General features: G+C 42.1%; 1 protein-coding gene across 1 annotated transcript in view; it reads left to right on the top strand.

Annotated features, from left to right (window-relative positions):
* The window catches only part of LY75 (lymphocyte antigen 75), a 118,980-nt gene that overhangs the window by 17,421 nt on the left and 84,120 nt on the right, over nt 1–17,439 (top strand). The window contains exons 4-13 of the mRNA XM_019522837.1: nt 338–502; nt 1,162–1,272; nt 4,500–4,643; nt 6,339–6,542; nt 8,161–8,318; nt 9,708–9,818; nt 11,123–11,211; nt 11,617–11,789; nt 11,933–12,129; nt 15,126–15,268. Coding sequence (XP_019378382.1) covers nt 338–502; nt 1,162–1,272; nt 4,500–4,643; nt 6,339–6,542; nt 8,161–8,318; nt 9,708–9,818; nt 11,123–11,211; nt 11,617–11,789; nt 11,933–12,129; nt 15,126–15,268 — 1,495 coding nt within the window. The remainder of the gene's footprint in view (nt 1–337; nt 503–1,161; nt 1,273–4,499; nt 4,644–6,338; nt 6,543–8,160; nt 8,319–9,707; nt 9,819–11,122; nt 11,212–11,616; nt 11,790–11,932; nt 12,130–15,125; nt 15,269–17,439) is intronic.

The raw sequence follows: 17,439 nt of genomic DNA, 5'->3' as shown, positions 1-17,439 counted from the left end.
CTGCTCCCCCCTCCCCCCCACCCTTGCCCCCAGCCGGCTCCTGGTTTTGGTGAACTGTTGCATGGGGCAGGGGCAGTGCTGACCCAGCCTGCAACAACTCATCAAAACTGGGCCCAAATAATTGCCTCACCCCAGTTGTAAACTGTGAATCTGGTCTCATTTTTATTGTAATGTGATATAACAATTAACACACAGTCTTTGCAGTATGAATGATTTAAATATTCATCTTAAACTGCTTCCTTTTCTCTTTACAAAAGCTTTGGGAGAAGAAGATAAAGCCCAGATGTGACTGTTTTTTTACTATAGTCATTGGTATTATGTGTTTTGTATTAAACAGAGGATGGTTGTCATGATATCTGGGAACATGATCCAGGAGCTGAAAGTTGTTACCAGTTAAACACACAGTCTGCTCTTTCTTGGAAAGATGCTTATATTTCATGCCTAGGACAAGGGGGAAATTTATTGAGCATCCGAAGTGCAGCTGAATTAAGTTACATACAAGGTAGGTGTTGTTATCAATGGTATATGGGTGAGGCGGGTGTATTTATCTCAGGAACATTTGACAAGCAAGTCACTTGCAAGGTAGCATATTATAGTCTTTATTAAAATTCTGGGTTAATTTTAAGCAAGGGGTACTGTAACTTGTATACTTAGAATTACTTGCCTTAGATTCTCTTATAACTCAACTGCTTTTATTGTAGTGTCTATGAATGTAAATGGGAGCTGATGATAAATATCCACAGTTGAGTCAGCTTGACTGTTTAGTGTCAGCACATTATATGGACTCCAGGTTCCATTTTTGATCTGGAAATCAAATGAATTACTTTCTAATAGTGCATTCATCCCTTAGGAGTGCCTTGTTCCATTGTCTTGTAATCATTTGTACAGACGTTCAGACTTGGACTGGAGGAAATGTTGCATGCTTTTAATAATATAGGAAAATCAAAGAGGGAGCAGGCAGGAAGGGAATGTTTCGGTGCTGTAATACAAATTCTGCCCAGAAGTGCATGTGCTTAATTCCCATTTAGTTTAATAAAACTTGTGCATCCATATCCAGTGGCAAAAAACTTCAGACGTGTTCAGATAGCTTCCTTACTTTAAATCAGCTGTTTTAATATATAAACATTTTGCTTTAACTGCTTTTTCCAAAAATAACTATAGCTAAAGATGGCATTGCAGAGAGATTTTGGATTGGTTTAAACCAGCTGGACATTTTTGGAGGTTGGCAATGGTCAGACCACACACCTTTGAATTTTATTAACTGGAATCCAGGTAATCGTATTATCAATTCTATTAACTAATTATTGCACAAGTTAAAACTTTATTTTGCATTTTCCTTCAATTGATTTTATCACAGCAAATGTTGTTTTCTTTAAAGGTAAATCTCACCATCTGTACAAGTTTTAAACTATAGAAGAATAAGGTTAATAAACTGACAATAAAAACGAAAGCTTAAAAACACTCTGAAATTGTTTCATAGCTTGTACAGCAACAGGCTCACTTGACAAGTTTCTTTCCCCACTGACAGAATGGAAGAGATTGAATGCAGAAATTAAAGCATTCTTAGATGTGATTCTCAAATGCTTCAACTGGACAGCATTATGCTGCTGTATTTTTTAAGCATATTTTTAGCAGCGTGCATCATAAATGCACAGTAATACATATGCAAGGGGGCTGAAGTATATTGCTACGTCATTCTGACATGCATTTAAAATCAACTGCAAAGTTATAATAGCTTGTTTCTATAGGAGGAGGTTAGGAAAGGAGAGAGATTTTAGGAAATGTATATGGATTGATCAAAGTTCCCACTGATACTAATGAGATTTTTGTTTGATTGTGTGCCTTTGGAATTTGAATTTCTGTATTTGTACTCTGGTTTTATTTGTTGTGGATATTTATGTATGAAAATCTTTGTAATATAGTTAAATGTGAATACTGAGGCTAACATTTCCTTTCAAACTGTGTCTGCCTAACGAAATGAGTAAGAAGACAGATAAGACATGGTTTCTCTGAGAGTCTGTCATTTTTTAACAAGTTTACTAAGTAGAGTTTTTCATAAGACTTGCTGCATTAACCTTTCTTTTTACAAAGTCTAAGGACTTACTCTGCCACCATATATACTTTTTCCACAAGCAGAGGTGCACCAATAGAGATTTTTTGGGTTGATATCAATAGCCGATTTTTAATGAGGTGTATCAGCCAAGACTGAGCCAGTTGCCAATATGCCGCCCGGCAACTTGAAGACCAGCGTCTGGCTGGTAAGTCTGTGGTGGAAGGGGTGTGGGAGATGCAGATTGAGGCCTCCATGGTGAGGGAGGGAGTGGGGCTGGGGCAGTCACTACACAGGGTGGGCGGGGGGTGGGATGGAGCACAGGACGGAGCCCTGAGCGGCTTGTCCAAGGTGGCGTGGGGTAGGCAACTGCTGCTGCACACACCCCTGGAGGGCTTGGGAGGCTCATGCTCCCTGGATCTGTGCATGTGGTGAGGGTGGGCTGCCATTGTGGGCTGGAGCTGGGCTCTTCCTGGCAGGGGAGCTGGGCTGGGCTGCACTCAGGATGGGTGGTGGCAGTACTGGGAAGGGAGCCATGGAGGGGGGCTGCAGGCCCCCCAAAGTCTGCCGTAGCCCCCCCAGCCCCTGCTGGGAAGAGCCCAGCACTGCCCCACCCTCAGCCCATAGCAGTAGCCTGCCCTCACCCTGCACGCAGACCCAGGGGCGCACACCCCTCCATGCCCTTCCAAGGTGTGTGCAGTGATGGGAGCTTCCCCCCACTCCCCATGCCAGACAGAGCACAGTTCCGTCCTTTGCCCCACCCCAGCTGGACAGGACCTGCCACAGTCCCACTCCCTCCCTCACTGTGGGAGCCTCGATCTGTCTTTCCCATGCCCCTTTCCTCCACCCACCCCTTCCATCACAGCTAGCTGGATGCTGTTCTTCAAGCTGCTGTGCTACGCTACTCACCACCTGCTTGCTGCACTGCAGCTGCACACATGTACAGGGCATATATTGGCCACAATATTGGTCACATCAGCCAAAAAAAGCCGATTGCCAATACTGACAATTTTCCTTATATTGGTGCCAATCTGATACAGGACCAATGTATCGGTGCACCTCTATCCACAAGTATTTATGTCTTTGGAACTGTATTAAGCAGTAATGTGTAAATACTTAGACAATGTAGCTCAAAACTCAAAGCTTTCAGGTAACAGAGGCCTAACCAAAATGCAGATCCAGGATTTACTAAAGGAGGGTGTGGCACACTGCCCCTCAGAGCATGAGGGTGTTGTGCTGAGGTGTGATTGGATTCCCCCAGGTTAATAGGGGACACTGGGGAGCTAGGTAGGGAGCAGGTACACAAAGGGTGTCAACGGGGGTCAGGTCTCCACACCACTGCTGCTATCCCAGGGAGCAGCTGTCCAGAGCCCCAGACTCAGGTAGGGGCAGCAGCCACAGGGCACAGTTTCCTCCTTCTAATGTTTTTTCCTTGTCTGCCTTTCCTTCCCCACAGGTATCCAGGAGCTGTGGAAAGAGGAACCTGTGCACTGCTGCTGCTGTGTTGCTAGCCAAGCCTGGCTCCCTGCAGGGCAGAAGCACAGGGCAGGAGCAGGTCAAAAGCAGCTCTGGGGTGCTCTCTGTGCCAGGGACAGCAGCAGTAGCACTCAGGTTCTTGCTTCCAGCACCTGATTCTGGCCAGCGGGGGAAGCATACAGGGGAGGGGTGGGGAGGGAGCAGGTGCTGGAAAGAGGAACTTGTATACTGCTGTGACTGTCACCCACATAGCTATGGCTGGAGCAAAGCAGGAGTAGCTCTGGGACTCCCTTGCACCCAGATTAGTTGGGGAAAGAGGCAAAAGTGAGGCTATATCTGCACTGTTGTAGCTCTCCTGGATCTTCCCTTGGCCAAACTCAATAAGTTATATCTGGATCCACTTCTTGTTGAAGTTGATAGCAAAATTCTCATTACCTTCCAAGTCTGCAGGAACGAGTCTTTCATCAAGAAACTAAGTTATTGTTTGACAGCAGTTTCCAAGTAGCACAGAATGTTAATCAGGAGTAAAACTGTACTGTAATGTGTTTTTGAAATAGTCAAAAGAAGTGTAACTGTAATTTCCAAATACAGAATTCCACTATCATTAAAGCAGGTATTTGTAGCTGAATTGCAATAAAAAATGCACAGGAAAATTCTTTTCCTTTCAAGTAATGTTAAACGAATTTGTATTGTAGCTTCAAATATTATTTATTTTTAGTATTAATAGAATATTCTGTGTGGTCTTGTGGTTAAGGCATAGAACTGGGAGCCAGGAATCCTTGGCTTGTTTAGAAAACTTCCTATGCAAACTAGGGTAAGGGACTGCACTGTGCTTTGTGGTCCTCAAATGGAAGGACCTGAGAAGCGCAAGGTATTATTATCCTTGCGTCAGAAAAACATGACATGAAAGAAGCATTATAATTGTACTCTGTATAAAACTTGCACTCTTACAAGTACTTGTTTCTCTCTTAAGACATGCAAAATTCATCTCCTTTGGGTGGGTCAAGTTGTGTAACGATGGATGCTACCTTTGGTCAATGGCAAAGTTTCCACTGTGATACTCCTCTTCCATACATCTGCAGGAAACCATTCAACAATACAAATTCAGAATTGCCAGGTAATGCATCCCTGCATATCTCTGTTTATGGTCAATTAATTTATATGCTAACATCCAACGATGATGTGATCACCTTCAATTGGTGATCATTCCTCACTTTGATCATGTCAGAAATGCTCTCCCAGATCTGTTTGTGCTGGCCTCCTGTCTTTTGCCACATCAAATTCCAAGCTCTTCGTTTTTAATGAGGAGCATTAACTCCATACTCTCACTCCCTCCTTTTCCTAGCTCCCTTAGCCCTACTGTCCTTTTTGTTGCATATTCCCATTTTCAGCTTTTGCCTCCTTTCATATTTTACCAGTTGCTTATATCCCATTCTTCATGCACCCTCACTCCTCCAGTTCCTCCTTAAATCCTATTTTTGCCCCAAGTAGCAGAGTCTAGGTAGGTTGAGCATAGGAACCTGGACCCAAGTCCATTGAACCCAATATCTTTTTTTTCAGTGGGATTTGAATTGAGCTCAGAACTGGGAACCTGGAATTCTCTTTTTAATTAAATTCCATTTTCCCTCCAAATAAAGCTTAAAACATAAGTAAAACTTAAAAAAGAAAAAAGATAATAGTAAATGATTTATCTTTTTTTTTATTACTTTTAAAAATTAAGGAGGCGAATGACTGCAGGTTAACTTATATGGTAATAATATTGCAGGTTAACTTTCAGTATAATAATATTGTAATAAATGTGTGTGTTGTGTTCAGGAAACAGAGGCTACTTGTTAAAGTAAAGGGCACGTTTAATGTAAAACAACACGTTTTAAGGATTGCCAAGTAATAAGAATCAACCTTTCTTTCCCAAAATAACTAGAAAATAGAAAAAATTTTAAAATGTTTTAAAATCCCTTTGTTTGCAATTAGTCCGTCTAAACCTCAGTGAAGATGGAGGTTGTTTACAGGCAGGTTCCTTGGGAGGAACAGATGGTAGCTCTTCAAAGTCGGGCCTGTGACTTCCTCTGTTTTCACAATTGGGGCCTTTGAGTGATACTATAATATACATAAATAATGACATACAGTAAAAATGAAAGCCTTCCAAATTCAAATAGTTGAGCCTGAGCAAGAGAATACAGTATGCACAGAACTAAGCAACTTGCTTTGCTTTCTCGCTTCTAAGCTGCATACTTTAATATACTTGCAAGGAAAATGTGAGTATTTTTCAGGAGAAAAAAACACCTTTTCTTTGTATCACAGCTAAGTTAATGCCCAGTTTTGCATTTCCACTGCAGACTAATTATATTTCTTCACTACTTCACTAGTACCCCTAAATTTTATTAATCCCCATAAAGTAATCTTTCCTCTTGACAAACTAAACAGTCACAAGCCTTAAATGTTTTACTATAACTTGATTGTTAGCTTTTACTGTGTTGGAACCTAAACTATGTTTTATAATGTTAGAAAGTCAATATTTCTTAAATGACATCTGTCCATAATTTTTGTAATAACAGTTTGCCAAATATTTGTCAGTTTGACAAACTGATGGTAGCCATTGGTGCCTTTTCTGTATGCTTCCTGTGACATGGGAATGGAGTTGGACTGTACTTCAGAACCAGAAGTTTACAGAGAGCAGGAGGATAACAGTTCCCAACTGAATTAACACCTTCTGATTGCTTTTTCTCGGACGTTTTAATGTTCTGCAAGAAAATGTCTTACAGATTTCAATTTATATGGTATTCTGGTAACTCATGTGGCATGTAATCCACAGCTTCTTCAGTCTCAGATGTTTGGAAATACATAGAGACTCGGTGTGATTCAGGCTGGCTCCCACACCATGGATTTTGCTATATGCTGGTAAATAACCAGGTTTCCTGGAGTGAAGCAGATCAGGTTTGCAAAATGAAAAACAGTGACCTCATCAGCATACATTCTTTAGCAGAAGTTGAATTGATTGTTACAAAGCTTCAAAATGGTAAGTTTGGATACTTAATACAAAGGCCCAGTGTCTAGGGTTGTAGTTTTTTAACATGGAAATTGTAGGCACCAGTCAGTCAGTGCCCTATCCTATACCACAAATTCATCATGATTCTCATGTTGAGTGTACTGCTGGCTCAATTCCTCCATATTAGCTGTGTTGGAAGAACAAAATTAATATTTGTCAGACTATAAATTAATGTAGCAGCTGTTTAGATAGAGCTACAAGACCAGATCCTCAGCTTGTATAAGTGTCTAGTTCTATTGATTTCAATGATAATATTGCATTGACTTCCATTAAGTTAGATGAATGCATATCAACTGAGGAACTAGCCTGAAAAGAAATTCAGCCTCTTGTTTTCTTGCTTCCTGTATTGTAGGGTTGCTTGTGCTTGATTTATTTTTAAAGCTTATATTTAATTATGTTTAAAACCAGATGGCAGTATATCTCTACCACTTGCTTGTTTTTTCCATAAATTAATAGATGTTGTCTTTTTTCTGTTTTTGCTTTTAGTTTCTCTCTCAAACTGAGGTTTCCCTCTTTTTTAATTAGTAGCTATTTTGTTTGTATTTGTCTTATAAAATAAATATGTTTTGTTGTTACCTTCCTGTGAAAATGGTAGACATAATTATAAATAATAGGTAGATGGGAGATGTTTAAAAATAATGGTGCATTTTGGATCTCAGGGGTTTTATGTTCCATCCCAAATATTGTGTTTCTGTAGGACTGAGCTTGGTGCAACTCTGCAGTGGTGCAACTGGCATCTAAAAGTCTTTGGATCCCAGTCACGCTATTGCATAGCTGCACCCAGCTCAATCATGCAGATTGGGCAGGTGGTGACTCTGTTCTAGACCCCAGGGCTGCATGATGTACAGTGAAACACTTAGGTAAGCACTGGGATTGGTCAGGGGCAGCTCCCAGTTCCAGTTCGGGACCCAGAGCTGCCCCCAGCCTGATCCCAGGAATTGAGCTGAAGTTAGACCCAACCCTGGAGCTGTCTGGGTCCTGGCCCAATAATCAGCTGATTGTCATCACATGCCCAGACAGCCCTATATCTGGTTTGAGACCCAGGGCTAGTGCTTACATTCACCTGATTGCTGGTACTGGCCGTAGACAGCTGCATGGCTGGTTCAAAACAAAGGATTATCTAGGACTGGTGTCATCAATTGTGTGATTGTCAGGACTGGCCCCGGACAGCCCAGAGTGTGGTTCCAGAGCCAGCCTGTCCCCAGTTGATGCCAGTAATCAGCTGATTGTTGGCATGAGTTTGGGCAGCCCCAGCCTAGAACACAACACATTCAGTGCCATACAGATCATGGCTGGCCTTCCATTTATGGTGCCATATATGCTGAATGTGTAGTATGCTGTAATTAGTTACATAAATGTAGTGTGCATCGGGGGGGGCGGGGTCTTAGAAACAGCATGGTAAAAAATGCACTGTGCCAGTCAAACTTTTATGATTTCATTGTCAGAATGAGGTATTTGCAAATAATCTGAGAAAGCTGCAGGCATTTTGTGGCTCCTAGACTCTTTGACACGCTGGTTTTGTATTTCTTGGGTTAATATTCCTTTGCAGCTATTGAAGCTGTATCTTTGTCCCCACTTTAACTTACAGAAACTAAAGAGGAAATATGGCTGGGTCTCATAAATGAAGATATGCCAGCTTTGTTTAAATGGTCTGATGGATCCAAAGTGGTTTTCACTTATTGGGATCAGAATGAACCAAACATTCCTTTTAACAGCACCCCGAACTGTGTATCATATTCGGGACAGGTAGGAATACAGTATTCTTTCAGTCACAGTGGATGCAGTGTTCTACACAATACATGTATGGAGGCTGAAAGAGAAAATCAAGACAGCCCAATAATTTTTTTAATAGAAAAATATAGAGAGATTGAAAGCTTTTTTTTTGTTTGTTTAAAAATGTGATTACTGTTTTTTTCCAAAACAGCAGACTTCATGAAATTAGATGTGAAAACTGGGCACTCTGTATGTATCTTGGGCTGCAAGGATTATAAAACATTGGCTACAGTTCTTGGATTCTGTGACTGCTTTGACTGTTGTTGGGTAGCCAGTTGCTATTCATATTGCTCCTCAGGTTTTGGGGTTTTTTATTTTTCTGCTCTACCTTTTGTAGTGATAGCTCTTACTATATCTTGTATGACAATAATCCAAGCAGGAGGTCAGGCAAAGATATGGAAAAGAGGAGTCAAGCCCTGGGGATTCTCAGTACTATGAGTAGCTCTGGTCCAGTGTTCCAAGGATGGGTAGTGAGATCCTTCGGGTGAAAAGCAGTGGAGAGATGTTGTAGCTGGTGGAGGGAGAAGAGAATTTGGTTTGAAATAAGACAGAATGGCTGAGCAGGAGGCAAAAGGGAGAAACACCGCAAAGATGGCACTGAAGACTGTTGAATAACTGGAGTGAGCCTCCAGCACACTGAAGAATGCCTCCCCGAAGAAAACTGATTGAGGGAGTCATGGAATCGTGGGGCAGGATTGGTGAAATGGCCGTGGGCTGTAGGATGTGGCTGCAGGTTCTCTCAATTCTTGGAATTTCCAGACTTCTTCATGCTCATCTTAACCATCATTTCTGATGGTGAAATCCAAAAGTTTGGTTTTTTCAAACACGACTTTTACAAATACATTTGAAATAATGACATGAGGATTGTACCTGATCTTGGTGTGTTTGGGAACAGTGAGTCAAGACACAGAGAAAGGGTCTGATGTTGGAGTAATCCACACTGTCGAACCATCGCTAATCTAGCATTCAATAGACCTGGTGCTTTCAAGGAGGGTCACAAAAGGCCTAAACAATCTCAAAGCAAATGAGAGTCCATGAAATGTAAAGGAAACTATAGTCAGAGCTATGTCTGGAAAAGCTAGACAAAGAGCAGGTGAGGTAGAATAAGGGATACCACAGTACCCTTACATTTAGGGTACTTGGGAAAGGCTTTTTGCAGGGCCAGAAGACTCCTACCTTTGTAAAGGAGCAGATCAATTCTGGAATCATGCCCAACAACTTAAATTATTTTGTGCCTACATTATAATGAGGGACAATAAATAGTTTTAAAGCAAAGTCTGGACAAAGACTAAATTTTAAAATGTTTTTAAGTTTTTTTTTGTTTGTTCGTTTTTAAATTCCTTTGTTCTATCTTTGTAGCAGTTGGGCCGATGGAGAATCAAATCCTGTGAAGAGAAGCTCAAGTACGTGTGCATGAAAAAAGGAGAGATTTTGAACGAAACAAAATCTGATAAACTTTGTTCCCTGAAAGAGGTAATTGTTCACAACTAAAATTTGTCTTTTAATCTTAGCTCTATTAAACATTTGCATAAAATGATCTCTCCACTCTTTTAGTTCTATCTACTTAATTGAATTCTAACTTTAAAAGAATGAATAAAAATATCATAGTCCTTGTTTTACCAGGATGTGTCTTTTTTGTTCTTGTTACTACTCTGTTGATCAGAGAAAATACTGTGAAACTAGTAAGTAGGCTGAAATGTAAGCTGTAGTATTTTTAGACTATAAAAAAAAAACAGTTTTAAAAGATGGGCTCTAATTAATTCCATTTGTTTGTTTTTTGTATTTTTTTCATTGTATTTCACTGTTTTCATGCACGTGTTTTGCAACCCACAGATTGCATTCACGGTGTGCCTGGTAAACAGCACCTAGAAATGAAATGGATTAGATTAGAAAGCCATGACCCAAACCTGTTTGTTCTCTGAGTGGGGGGAGTCCAAAATGTATGTTATAGATGCTTAAAATTTGATTTCTAAAAAGGCCATTTTAATAACTTAGGGATGGTATTATTAGACAACTAGAGAATTTTAAAAACTTATTGTTAATGTAGCATAATGCCTGCAGGAAAAAACATCTTCACCCTCAATCACTGTTCTTTACACTGCCCTAGGGTACTTGGCCTCTGTTACTTCAGAGTCTGTCAGTATCAGTACCCCAAGTTAACCAGTGCAGTTCCTGTGCTCCATTGGTAAAGAATCATGGCAATGTTGGTAAAGAATCATGGAGTTCAAACCACACCACATGTGTAAGGAGAAACTCCTTATCAAACTGACTAGTAACATAAATTCCTACATTTTATATTATTTTAAAAAATCATTTTTTTAAAGTAGTGCACCCTTTTTAACACCAGCTTCTTGAGAGCTAGTGACAAAAAGCTCCCATTAACCTTAGTGATGTTAGAATTTCATCCTAATACCTACATCTGACAGTACTCTGCATAATATTGCTTATGTTATGGTGTGTGTTATTCCTGTGGCTACATCTACTTTCCTTCCTTTCCTGGTAACAACAGATATTGCGTCTGATCTAGTGGTCTTCACTCAAAATAAGGTTATTAGATGTAGGAATAAGACAGTGGTGTCCTATTCTTTGGTATATTACTTCTTCCCTGGTTTAGCATATGAATTCTATAGCACTCCAAGCTTTTGTCTTGTTAATAGTATGTCATTGCATAGATATGAAACAATGTCAGAAATTTTTTTTTTCTGCAGAACTGGAAAGTTACTAACTATAATCTGGTCTTTAAAATAGCAAATGTATTTAATTCTCTAAACTTCTAGGGGTGGGAGAGACATGGAGACTACTGTTATACCATTCGTAACAGTGAAGTATCATTTGGAGCCCAGTGCAATCTTACAGTAATGAACAGGTACAGTATAGCCCTATAATAATGTTGTTATTTTATTTATTTGTATTATAGTAATGCTGGAAAACGCAATGCAGGACAAAAGTCCTCTTCAGTTAGGCATTGTACAGACAAGTGATGGGGAGGGAACTATGCCCTAAAGAGCTAATAAACTAGGTTTACATGGCCTAACAACAGTAAAACAAGTATTACTGTTTTACTTAATATCATTAGTAGTCTCAGCTCGCTATCTGCCTAGCTGTTAGCAACTGTTAGTGCTTTGATAGTTCAAGCTGCATACAAATTAAAACCATCATAATATACCTAATCTATCAGAACCAGTTAGGCTTATCTACGTGAGAATATCCTTAGTTTTCCAACTGATTTGATAATTGAAATATTGATGTGACATAATTGTGAATGTTACAGATTTGAGCAAGAATTTATAAACAGTTTGATTGGAAAATATAGTAAAGTTGAAGCAAAATACTTCTGGATTGGCTTACAAGATCTTAGTCATTCAGGAAGGTATACCTGGGGCAACGTAGATGGGGAAGAAAATGAAGCTGTGACGTATACAAATTGGAATTCATTGCAGCCAGGTAAGGTCTAACAATTCAGAAAAGAAAAATGATATATTGAAGTACATTTTTAATCTTGCATGAACAAGTTGTTTGAGAGCCTGTGAACTTTGAAAATCTAGCTGTTGGATTTCAAAATGTTCTCTTTTTGCCTCAAATCTTAGCATTTTCAGGAGGATGTGTGGCAATGCCAAATGGGAAATCCCTTGGAAAGTGGGAAACCAAGGACTGTAAAACATTTAAAGCTTTTTCTATTTGCAAAAAAAATATTGGGCCACCCAAACAGCCAAAAGTACTGCCTAAGCCGACCGATCAGTGTCCTCCTGGATGGCAAAATGGATCAGGCCTTGCCTGCTATAAGGTAATACATTATCCCTCGTAGATGACTTAATTGCCATCCCTCTTGCCACTCTCTCTTACCGTGTGTGTGTGGAAGAGAGATTAGATTAGTAACCTGTTTTTTGGCATTAAATTGTGATGAACAAGGTACTGCACTCAGAGCCAATCAGAATTCTTGCTGACTTGAATGACCCTCCTCTGGTTGCTTTTAGATACTACATGCTAGAGCAGCAGCTGCACCATCCTTTAAAGGGAGCAACTTGTACATCTCTGCCCCTGCTATCCTGGTACTTATCAGGGGACCGATCTAAATTGCAGTGGAAGTGTACTGTGCAGCGGCTCCTTTAATCTTGCTCTTTAAGCCACACGACCCCTTTCTGCTGATTTGGCCAAGGGTCCCTGCCATTTGCTGTTGATCTGACCATGAGGCAAAAACCACAGTTTTTAAATATGTTGCAGTTTTTGTCTCCCATCACTGATTGGCAAAGGGACCCTGGTGGCCCTGCCACTGATCAGCCAGGAGGGAAAAACCATGGCACATTTTTAAACCATGTTTTCTGTCTCCTAGCCTATCAGCAGCAAGTGGCAGGACTGCCAGGGCCCTTCAGCGAAGTGAGGGAGGCAGGGTGTGAAAAGAGCATAATTAAAGCTACCATGCAGCACACTTTCACTGCAATTTAGGTAGGTCCTACTCATCATATGTCATGGAGCGGAAAGTGTATGTACCATGGCATGACTGCCAAGCTTTATAGTGAGGCACGAAATGCATTTTTCTCGGGGTGCACCAATAGAAATTTTTTTGGCTGATATCGATGGCCAATATTTAACAAGCCATATTGGCCAATATTGATCTGATTGCTGATGTGTGGCCCAGCAGCATGGAGCATAGCGTCCTGCTGTTAAGTGTGGGCTGAGGGGGAAGAGGGGAGGGGTGGGGTGTGGAGGGACCAGACTGAGGCCTCCATGGTGAAGGAGGGAGTGGGGCTGGCGCTGGGGCAGAAGCAGGTGCTGCCCAGGAGGAGTGGGGCACGGGATGGAGCTGCAGCTTGTCTGTGGGGCAGCTCCCACCACTGCACACAGCACCTATCCCAACCCCACTCCCTCTCTCAATGCAGGAGCCTTGGTCTGCTCCTTCCCCACAACAGATTTACCAGCTGGTTGCTGCTCTCCACATTGCTGGTCTGTGCTCCTGGCCTCCTGTGTGCTGCATGCATGCACAAGATTTTTATCAGCAACATTACTGGCCACATCAGGCAAAAAAAGCTGATTGCTGACTAATGTCAGTTTTCCTTTTATTGGTGCCGATTTTTCCCCACCTAACATTTTCTTTATATTCTCTCAGGGGAGACTTGATTTCTATCCCCACTCCTCCCCCCCAGTCTGAATGGGAGGGGAATAAGGAGTTAAAGCTACTAAAGAATATAGGCATATTTTTTAAAGTGTATTTGCTATTGGAAGGTAGCTAGAAAAAGGCTGACTTACAGAGTCAAAGTGTTTGCTAGAATGCCTTTGTTGACCTTGGATGTAAGATATTAATACTTTTTCTTTTTTTCTTTTTTTGTATTTAAAAAATTCCTGAAAAACAACTTAGAATCAAATTAAGTAAGGAGTAGAATGGTTAATTAAATTAGAGCTGCTCTTTCTGGATTCACTGTTTAGCATGAAGTTCCTACTTGAGACAGAAAAAAATTAGAGGGTAACATACTTTAATGCTCACATAGGCTGCACTTCTATGCATTAACCAGCTTGTGAGTACTAATAGAGACCTGCTAGATTGACCAGAGTTGGGACAGAAGGGTCTGGTCTGAAGAGGGTAATGCAGGGGTGGGCAACATATAGCCTGTGGGGCAGATCTGAGCCTGCTGACTGATTGGATCCAACCCGCAGGCACCTGCCGAGTAAATGAATCTGGCCCATTGGTTCGCAGCAGCTCTGGCTCCAGCATTCACATGGTGCCAAGCAGCCAGGGTTACTTCCAGTGTGCTCTGTGTATGTGTTTGTGTGTGTGTGTGTACTCTCTCTCAGCTGAGGCTGCCACAAGTATGGAAGCAAAAGCAAAAAACCTATTTGCAGCTGTAGCATGTCCCCAGGCACCTGGAACTCCAACCCTGAAGCTGCCAGCCATGTTTGGTCATCTGTGAGTGCAGTCAGCAGCTGCTGGATCCGTATTTGGAGGGCAAGGTGCCCACCAGCACAAATAGTTGCCCACACCTTGGGTTCAGTTGGAGAGACCTGGCTGAAGTATGGCCCTGGCCAGCAGAGCCTGCCTGGAGTGTGGATGGTGATCCTGGCTGGCATCGGCTGGTGATAGCTGAGAAAGAGAAGGAGAGAAATGGCCTGTCTGAAGGGGTTAGCTGAAATGGAGCAGCAGGGGCTAGATGAGGGGTAACTAGCCATTGGGAGAATGAGGTCCAGCTGAGGGAGGTAGGGTTTTACCTGAAGAGTATCTGGAAGGAGGGAATTAGCTGGAGTAGGGGAGAGGAAGAGAAGCTGGCTTGTGTAGTTAGTGATAGACCAGCCTTGGCCTATTCAAGTCAAGTGGGCAGCACTGTAGTAAGCTTCTACCTATGATTATAAGGAGGCAGCAGCAGAGGGTGCTAGAGACCTGCATCTGCTTTCAGCACCTCTGGGCTTGATTTCGGAGCAGATGTTTTGATTTTCAGCAAAATCTAAAGGGTTCTTCACATTGATATCTAGAACATTCCTAGAATTTTTTAAGTTGACTGGATACAGTTTTCAGATGTTATTGTAGTACATGTAAACAGATGGAGAAATGCCATCAAATTGAATGGAAAGCCTCACTTCCCTTGACTGTCAAAAATGTGAGCCAAAATCCAGAGAGTTCAACTATTCCTGCAATTAAAACTGAAAAAATACATAAAGTACAAAAGGAAGGTCTCCCTTAAGAGAGAGAGTTAATCTTACACAGATTACACCCATCTTGAATAACAATGATTTAAAAATGCTGCAGTTTTGTCATGCAAGTGAATTTAATAGTAATTTGGTTTCTTTGTAAAGTTCTTTCATAGAGAGAGAGTGCTGAGAACCAGGACATGGGAAGAGGCAGAGAGATTCTGTGAAGCACTAGGAGGGCATCTCCCTAGTTTTAGTCACTATGAAGAAATGAAGGAACTCCATTCTCTACTAAGAGACATAATCAGGTAACTATCTGGAAATCCCATTATCTGATTTCCATTACACATTAGTGTAAATCCAGAGTGCTGCTGGTGAGTTTACACAGGCTTTGACCCCATATGTTTAAGTCTAAAATGCAATGCATCTTGGCTCAGATCTTTCCTACATCCAAGTAGTAAAAGTACAGGGATTTTGGTTTACAACTCAGTAAACGTGATCCTATTCCACTATATCAGAGTGTTAAGACGTCTAGATTTATGATTCTCCCCTTTTTTACCTGGAAAGATCCTTAAGTAACTAGACTTGGGTTATGTGAAGATGTTCAGTTTTTCCTGGGAGTTTTGCTTTTCTCCTAGGAAAAACCACAAGTGTATAGATGTTCATGTGCTTTTCTTTCAGAGCAAAAACACCTGCTCTGAGAGAAAAGTAAATCTGAAATGGCTGAAGTGAAATGACTCTCAGGAGACCTGGACATCTGTACAGGCACACCTCTGAGAGAAGCTGCAGAGCAGTCCCCTGGAATGGCAGCAAGCTTTGCTCCCTGCCTTGCTTCCCCCTCTTGGGTCCAGGAAGACTGTGTCAATCCCAGCCAAGCAAGGAGCAGAACACACCCTCTGAATGCCCAGTGTCAAAGCACTTAGGGGGTATGTTCTGCTCCTGGATTTTTCAACCAGAGCCAACCCCACCTGCTGTGGACCGAAAGAGCACTGGTTTCACTCAGGTCAGAGTGAAATTGAGTGACCTGCTCGCCCCAACCTGGACCCAGCTGATCCCAGCCCCCCTGCCCAGACTGCAGCACTTGGTGCTGAGAAGGACAGCTTCCTGCCTTTCTGCAACTGGGCTGGACACAGCATGGGCAATTTGGGGCTAGAGGACTCTGGGCATGGGGCAGACATTTCCCTTCCCCCTTTCCCCCCTCCAGACTGCAGTACTTGAAACTCTGGGACCCCCTAGCAGGCCAGTTTCAGGACTGGTGGCTCTTTGCTGCTTACCTCGAATGTGTGTACAGGGCTCTCCAGGTAAGTTCTAGCGGGAGAAAAAACCTGAGAGAATTCTCCCAGATCATTTGAACGTGTGTACACAGCCTTAGGCAATATACAGGTGTTAGTTTCTACTGGGAGAGTTGCCCCTTTTCCAATAGAAAGTAGGAGCATGCAAGAATTAATTCAGTTTCTTCTGGAGGAAAGATGCTCCCTCCAGGAGAGAGATCTTCCAGGTTGGCACGTAAGAGAGAAATTGAACACTTGTTTGCTGCTTGTTGCTTGATGACTCCTCCATGTTCTGGTAAGTTCCCATTCTGGAGAATGCACAAAGGGCTTTGTCCTGCTTCTAATATCCTTCCATTCCAGTATACATAAGGGGAATGGAGTAGCTGGGAAGGATTCCCTATTCCTTCCCCAGATCAGGATGTCCCCAGTCTAGAGAAGCACAGGGAGCCAGACTTTGTTGCTACCCATGGGAGTGGGAGAACTGGAGCAGCCACTGCTCCCTATGCCTCCCCCAGGCTCTTGCCCTGGGTTGGAGAAGACATGAGGAGCAGGGAGAGAAGGGGTAGTTTCAGACAGACCACCTGTACTACACACTCTGCCAGAAACATTTCTGAGAAATTTCTGCCACTAGATATGATCAGCTATTTGTACCCTTAGCCTCCTCTGCATGCTTGTTGACAATTCAGAACAGCCATTTAGATGTTTACCTCTGGTTAAGCTTAGTTGTTAATCGGTTACATCTGGGAAGCACACAATATCCTTAGGCATTCTCACCTCCTCAGATGGAGAATAATATGAAAAAAGACAGCTTGATGTTGAGATTGTGGGTAGAGGAGGAGGTTCATGAAAGTTTGTGCTCTAGGTGTATCTTATTTAGTTAATCTATAAGGTGCATATCTACCCTGCCTTCAGAAGAAGGAGGACCTGCCCAATAGGTTAATAGTCAGGGTACTTGCTGTGGACATCAGAGACGAGGGTTTTAGGACCTAATTAGCTCGAGCACTTCACAGGAACATGCTCTAAATATTGGGCATTAAGCTAGACAGGTTGGAGGGTATAGTTTCGTAGTTAGTAGGGTCGGGAGGGACCTAAGCAGATCATCGAGTCTGACCCCCTGCCATGGCAGGAAAGAGTATGGACAACCCCAGCAAGGTGTTCATCTAGCCTTCTCTTAAAGACCCCCAGGGTAGGAGCCAGCACCACTTCTC

This window comes from Gavialis gangeticus, unplaced genomic scaffold, assembly GCF_001723915.1.
Source record: "Gavialis gangeticus isolate Ggan-Ray unplaced genomic scaffold, GavGan_comp1, whole genome shotgun sequence".
Taxonomy (NCBI): domain Eukaryota; kingdom Metazoa; phylum Chordata; order Crocodylia; family Gavialidae; genus Gavialis; species Gavialis gangeticus.
The sequence above is the reverse complement of the archived record's forward strand: the minus strand, read 5'-3'. Positions and strand labels throughout refer to the sequence as shown.